We start from the raw sequence: 7,697 nt of genomic DNA, 5'->3' as shown, positions 1-7,697 counted from the left end.
GGTTCATTTCACACATGTTACACACATATGTTTACAGTTCTCTCTCCAAGAGGCCCAGGCCCCCTGCTTGGGGAGCGGCAGCTGAGAGATAAAGCGAGTACGGCAAAGATAGTGAACGAATATGAGGAGTCTGATTAGAAGCCAGTATTGGCACTGCTCCCAACCCAAGCCAGACCTCAAGCGTGTGGACTCTTAGCGGGTGGATAGACAGGCAGTTCTGGGACTTTGAAGGAGGAAAAGCAGACTGCTGGAGTGGTAACAAAGTGGTATTGTGAGCTGACTGACTTGACGCCTCAATGGATCAGAGACGCAGGCTGCCGGGGGTAGCCTCTTTCTGGGCCCCACAGGGCCCCTCTGTGCTGATGCACTGCTGGAAGTGGGTCAGACACAAGAGCACAGTGAGCGATCGGAGAGTGTATGCTCAGCAGATATCCAAGACAAAGGCATCTAAACAGTGAAGCTTGTGTACAGTGAGCAGGAAGAGACGGGGGCAGAAGGCGCTGTTGACACAGTGTTATAAAACTTCCAGTGCAGATATGATCATCAGTAATTGTGGTCAGATTATCTCTTGTGATTGTGGCTGATTCAATGTTGCATCTGTTTAATGCAAACCATTACTTAAATCAGGAAATGTCTGCACAATGTACATTCATGTCCATTTGGTGCATCAGGGTGCACAAAATGCAGCCTCTGTTACCACCCACCCCCCAAAATAAGCTAATGATGTAACAGCAAAACAATCGGTTTCCCTCCTGCCATATACAAAAGTAATGTGTAATGAGTTGGACTGTTTATGACAACATGAAAAGGCTTCTTTGAAAAAACATTCAAAGCAAAATGCTGTAACTCTTATTGCCAGAGGGAGGCAGTGTTCTCATTCAACACACATTAACATTCTTCACAGCATCCATTTTGCCTCCAATTCTCTGCAGCTCTTAAACTGCAAAATGATCGCCAGCCACAGAAGCAGAGAGCAGCTAGTTATCTTGTTATTGATGTGGGCACTATGAAGAGACAAGGTCTGCCACATTCTGGTAGACGAGAGGCTGGAGCACAACAACACAATAAAAGACACATCTGAGAAGACAGAGGAATGTGAAGAATGGGAGCATAAAAACCTCCTTTTGAGGACGGATAAAAGCAGTGTCGCACTTAAACCTGAAATATGCATGTAAATACCATAAAGTTAATAAAGTTTAGGAGTTTGTTCAGGGCAATAGTGACCACAGGAAGCGGAGGAGTGATTGTAAAACACTCACCCCACCTACACTTGGCATTAAACAGAATGATTAGTCTTTGTGTTAGATTATGGCTTTAAGTCGCATCCAAACATTCCTTAAAACACACACGACACACCAAAACAGATTTTATACCTTGAGAAGTTTCAGGAAAGTCACATTCCAGTATGCTGCAACATTAAAATTAAGACATACTTTATTGATCCCGCAATGGCGAAATTACATTTTTTTTTTCTTTCTGTTGTTAGTTATTGCACATAGGCCCAAAATCCACAGACATGTCCAGGACCCATACATACACTAATGGAGAGGTTTGGTGCCTTGCTCAAGGGCACCTTGGCAAAGCCCCGGAGGTGAACTGGCATCTCTCCAGCCACCAGTCCACACTCCATACTTTGGTCCACACAGGAATTTGAACAGGCAACTCTCTGGTTCCCAAGCCAAGTCCCTACCAACTGAGCTACTGCCATCCCTAACATGTATGGAGGACTGTGTGGTTATGCTTTACATCTGTCCTGGCAGTGTCAGAGCATCATCTGGTTACCGGTTCTGTTTGTTCTAAAACTGAACATGCTTTGTATTTATCCTCCCACATGCAGCCACAGCAGGGAATCTACAAGTTAAAATCAAGCAGAGTTTAAAGACTAAAAAAATATTTTAGCTGGGATGTGGTGACAGTGGAGAATGAGACATAAGATGTGGATTTGACACAAAACAGAACACACCATCACGCACTTGATCTTGGTAAATACTTTATATGCAATTGTTTCTTGATCTTTGCAAACACTGTATAGAAAACACTTAAGGTAACATTTTTCAAACATTTAAAGCACGTCTGAGCTTTCAGACAGACATGACACAGTAATCTACAGCTTTATAAACATTCCCCCCCCCTCCCCTCTGGCCTGTCCATACACACCCCTCAGCATGCTTCCCTACCACACACACACACACACACACACACACACACACACACACACACACACACACACACACACACACACACACACACACACAGCTCTCCACTTAGTATTCACAGTAGGCTTTATAACACTGTTTCTGTATCATATGATGGTTCCTCAACATTTGTTTGTATTTAAAATAGCTATCAACATTTATGCTGTAATATTTGGAAAGTGATACATTTGTATTTACATAAGCTTATTGAGCAATATTCAATTACAATGTGTGTGTACATATGTATAATTGTATGTAGGTGTGTATATTTGAGTGTGTGTTTTGACCAGAGCCACTTAATCATTCTGTTTGAGTCACTGACCAAAGACTGTTTCCACTGATAGCGTCCAATCTGTTCAATACAGTCCTGTTAGAAAAGAAGAAGAAAGTGGCATGGTGAGTTTTTAACCCCACAATGGTGCCTCAATGCAGGGCAGCAGAGCAGAGTGAAATTGGTCCCTAACTGTCCCCTACAACTTGTCTGTGGTAGCATGAGGAGATTATGGGAGACTGAAGTGACCGGAGATGGTGTGAGGCACTCACAGCACGTTGGACTCATCATACATTCAGCAGAGGCCAGGAGGTGTCAGTCATTATCTTGGACGGCTGTGTTTCAGGGTCCTACAACCTCGGTGACTTGCACATTCAGACTCTCGTGTTTTCATTTCATACGAGATAAAAGTAAGAAAACGTGGCAAATGGTCATAGTACCTTGTCTTGATTTTAAAACACCTCCTTAATAAGCATCAAAAATGGATGCTTCCAGGGAGATGAGAAGTCACTTCCAGCTAATCATGCAATACCCCCCTCCCCCCCACCCCAATCTTCCTCCTCCCTTACCTTTTCTCTTTCACATAGAGATGCAAGCACTCACGTGTACATTCATATACATAAAGTACAGAAGTAAGCAATTACACCTACACACACAGAAAAACAAAAAGGTTGAAACACACACACACACACAGCCACACATACACACATAGGGACCTGGGTAAGAGACCAAACTAATGTGAGAGGAAACTGAGGCACATAATCTGAGCACATAATCTGACAGGCAAAATCCAGCCTGGATTTTGATATACTCAAAACAGAAGTAAATGGTTAAGGTGTCGCAGACAGGCCTAGGCTTTCAGCCGAGTGAGAACTTCTAAAATGAAACATCTATGTAGCACCTATATTCTCCCAGGTACCGTATGCATACTCTGAATCTTTAAGTACCTATTATACGGAGATGGCGGTAGAAGCTCCGGCTCGATCGTTCACATGACAGACGTGCCGGCGAATAATTTTGGGGTTGGACTAAGGTACCATAGTGATAATATGAATAGTGCTTAAAGGCTTAGCTTTTCTTTCACATCCTCATTCGCAAATAGCAAGGTCAAAAGGCATTGTAACAGAGACCCACATAATTAAACATTTAAAGAATTTATGTGCTCCAACAGTCTCATAAACTCTGGGTTGGGACCCGGAATAGGTCACAGGCCTATTCTGCTGGGTCCCTACATGGCAAGAGTAGCAATAGGTTGTCATGAGCTGGGGTCAGAAGAACAGGGACTAAACGTTGTTGTTTCCTGGGTGAAAAAGCTTAAGAACCACAAACAGAGTCTCTGCTGAGTGCAGGAGTGACAGTGGTTGAAAATGGAGTTGGCAATGTCGAGTCAATCTCTTGAGGGCATTTACAGAGGTCCTTAAAAGACCCCTGTGGGTCTTTGAGGGCCATTTATTTAATGTGGCAGCACTTTGCTATCCCTGTATGTAAATGTAGGTCTTTTGTAACTCCTTTTTCATCTACCTTCCATTTACAGTATTAAAAAGCTACTTCATTATCCTGGGTGTGTTGGTTCACAGGTTCACTTAATTTTGTTCCAAATTGATAACAGAATGAGATAGTAGGTGGGAGAATGAGAGAGAACAGGTAATCTGTCCATCCTTCCAGTCACCCCTCGCTTAGTTAGGATGGAGATCAGGAGTTTAGGTGAGTTTTAGTTCAACCGTCGTCTGGGGTCGAGTCTTCAGGGGTGGATGAGTCCTCAGCAAATTCGTCCGATGAGCCACTCTTGTGGATGCGGCCATCACTGCGCATGCTGTGGAAAGTCTTGCGGAAAGCCTCCATCATTGAGTGTGCCAATTTCTTGGCCTCCAGCTTGCTCTCGCACTCCACAGCATGGCAGTCCATCTGGAAGGTCAGGTCATCGTTGATCTCCCGGTAGATCCAGGCAAATACGTTGGGTCTGACACTGTGGTCAGCTGTGCAGTAGGCGATCCGCGCCACCTGGTAGGTGTCCATGGTTACTGAGGCCTCGCCGTGCTCATCCAGGTGGTGAAGACGCACCTGGAAGGGCCGGATCTCCAGCAGAGAATTGCCTTCGGGGAAGCTGCCCTGCTGCTGAGCAAGGCCACGACGCTCCACAAGACCCACCACCGCCGACTCTGTGCAGCCAGACAGGAACTGGGTCCCGGAGATAGTCACCTTACCCAGGTAGGCCACCTGTAGGAAGACGCACACAAATACTATTAGACTTCACAACACCACGTATAACAAACAGTCGTTATCGATGACCTTCCACTTCCGGGATTGCTCTGTTGCCGCCAGGAAATTCCGCCGTATGTCCTTCTTTTCAGCCAGATGTCCGTTACCTTACTCTTTCTTTGTGTTGTAATTTTAAACTTGGCATGGTTAACTTCTCCTCAGATCTTTGCAAGTTAAATCCAGACAGCTAGCTAGACTATCTGTCCAATCTGAGTTTTCTGTTGCACGACTAAAACAACTTTGAACGTACACGTTCCACAAAAACAAGTTCCTTCTCGAGGCTATTTAGCAGTGGCACCGTGGCTCCGTGCGGAGCTTAGCGCCGCCCAAGACGGTTGTGATTGGTTTAAAGACATGCCAATAAACCAGAGCACGTTTCTTTCACATCCCGGAATGCTGTGTGGACTAGCCAGACCCTCCTCCGCAGCGCTGTAGAGGAAGGTCTGGCAAAGCGAGACTAAACAAACATAAATATGCAGGTGACTACACATACACCTTTAAAAACTGCAGTTTTTCACCGGATGTACAGAATCAGCTGCAAAGGGAAAAATAACAGGGATGCAATATTAAAAGTGGGAAGTGAGACTGCTCTCTGTCATATCGAAAGAGTCTATTATTAGGATTATTTATAAAGCACTTTTCTTTACAAAGTTACAAGGAAAAGACACAGGGACGATTAAATACTGTTAGAAAGTAGAAGTTGAATGTCAAAAGTGGAGCGATAAAACATATTGACTATTAACAGAGGCTTATAAAAGATTGTTTTAAGAAAGGATTTAAAGATGTTACAGACATAGCCTGTCTAATCTCAATGAGCAGAGTCTTCCAAAGTCTGGGGACTTAAATTGCAAAAGCCCGGTCACCCTCTGTCAGCAGTTGAGGCCTAAGAATAACCAGCAGAGCCCATCCATCTAAGAGGACAACACAGGCATACACAGTAAGGAGGTCCAAATCACTACTAAACAGATCTTTATCTTCATCAAGAGTGGACCCTTTTTCTTTTCAAATCACTTCAGGCAGAAATAATTCCATGTTCATGTACATCTTTAGGTTAATTAACTTAAAAAAACTGGGGTACGTTAAGTCTATCTGTAGTGGTGATAAGAGGCTTTTCTAATTTTCTGTGGTAACTGTGCTGACATGCTGAAGGATGTGTGTGGGCTATTTCCCAAAGAGAAAAAAAAATATGTTGAGCTGTGGCTGCAACAAGTACCATAGAATACCATAGTAATGACGCTGCATACCAGGAGAGCGATAGACTGAGGAGATGGACAGTGTTAGGAGGAGACAGAGTTAAGACGTGAACAAAGCTGGAGTTTTCTTTGGGAACGTGACCAATGTAAGAGCAGTCCAGGAATAATGGCTGACTTGTGCACGTTCTCTACATGGTGTTCTTTTAGCTTTATAAAAATACACAGAGGAGGAGCCGGCTACGAGTCAAACATTCAGAGTTTTCACTCCTGTCTGTGTTTATACTGGGGCAGGGGAATACTCCTCTCTCTCAAGAGTTCATTACAGCTGGTTACATGCAGCACACATGGCTGCTGATAACATGAGTGCGATGATAAGTGTCAATACTAAAAGGAGAGATGTGTATCATAAAGCAGTCGGGAACATTTTTAGAAGATATGGCCTGCATTTATGGCTCAATGCACATCTGTCAATGTCGAGCCAGTCTGTGGTTTGGATAACACTATTCCCTTAAGAAATGCACGCAAACTATTACCTATAATTCTTTTCAGTTATTACATTTTATTATCCGACAACAGCAGATGTCCACCCAGCATATCAACAAATACCAGTGGCAGACTGACAGAGAGCACCAGAAAATGATACAAAGCAGAGGCCCGGGTCCTGTTTTATTCCTCACGTGATCGGACTGCTTCTCTTCTTTCACACGTTTTGTTTAGTCTGTAACCGTCAAGTCTACCTGCCCTCATTCTCTGCTATGATTTTCACTGAATTGGATCTTTCAGAGTAAGCATGCAGAACAATCAGCCAGTCACTCAGACCAGCCTCTCAGTTAGACAGGCAGTATTAAGTTGTATGTAGAGCAGGTTTAGCATTTACTATAAAGCTGCAAAAAATGTAAAAACTGATAGGCACCAAAATCTTTGTAGTATTTTTATGTAACGTTAGTATTTTTGTAAAATTATGCACCCTTTGTAAAACTGTGAAGCCCACAACAGATCTTCTCATCTAAAAACCCTTCTAAAAAGATCCTTTTAAAAAAACAAAAAAAAGAGGAAATGAAAGTTATGGAGAAATTTAAGCTAAAACAGGCGGTAGAGAAAGAGGAAGCTAATGAGAAATAGAAAGCAACAGAAACAAACAGAAATATATCCCTGGAAAAAATGTATAACAATCAAACATTTCATCTATGCCAAATCACTTTCTTTATAAAATTTGGGACGAGAATCAATGCCATGTCTGTATGTTAAGTATGGAGCTGGAGCCAAAATGTAGTTAGCCTAGCTTAGCATAAAGACTGGAAGCAGGAAGAAAACATTTGTCAAAAGATTTTAAAACACATGTATCAACACCTCTAAAGCTCACTTATTACATTTACAGAAATGTAAAAATGTCAATTTGTGGTTTTATGGATAGTTAGATGCGTTAACTATTTCAAGGCCAATTTATGAAAATAAGACAAGTTATATAAATAGTCTGTAAGCTAAATGTTCACAAAACAAACAACAAAAATAATGCCAACATCAGAGATACAGTATCTTTCCACTCTGAGCAATAACTGAAATTTGATAGATTTCAGATGCACCATTATTCCCTTACTTGTTTTTAAACGGAACTAATTATAAGATAAAATATTTCATGTGACAGTCAGGTAGATTGGTAAATGAACAGAAGTAGCATATTTCCCCTAAATGATGTCTTAAGGTGCGGTGAAACAAACAATCAAATCAAACTGAATGAAGGTGAATCTACTCAAAAGTAGCATGTGTAGTATCTGCTCC

General features: G+C 42.5%; 1 protein-coding gene across 2 annotated transcripts in view; it reads right to left on the bottom strand.

Moving 5' to 3' along the window:
• Window positions 1–1,976: 1,976 nt before the first annotated feature.
• Window positions 1,977–7,697, bottom strand: part of pid1 (phosphotyrosine interaction domain containing 1) — a 32,454-nt gene continuing 26,733 nt past the window's right edge. The window contains exons 3-4 of one of the 2 annotated variants that reach the window (XR_004897365.1): window positions 3,070–4,683; window positions 1,977–2,256 (exon numbers count right to left, since the gene is read on the bottom strand). Coding sequence is in view for 1 of the 2 variants with exons in the window: in XM_031293316.2 (XP_031149176.1) it covers window positions 4,183–4,683 (501 nt within the window). In the remaining variant the exon portion in view is untranslated. Of the gene's footprint in view, window positions 4,684–7,697 lie in introns of both variants that reach the window. The other variant, XM_031293316.2, reaches the window with a different exon arrangement.

This window comes from Sander lucioperca, chromosome 5, assembly GCF_008315115.2.
Source record: "Sander lucioperca isolate FBNREF2018 chromosome 5, SLUC_FBN_1.2, whole genome shotgun sequence".
Taxonomy (NCBI): domain Eukaryota; kingdom Metazoa; phylum Chordata; class Actinopteri; order Perciformes; family Percidae; genus Sander; species Sander lucioperca.
The sequence above is the reverse complement of the archived record's forward strand: the minus strand, read 5'-3'. Positions and strand labels throughout refer to the sequence as shown.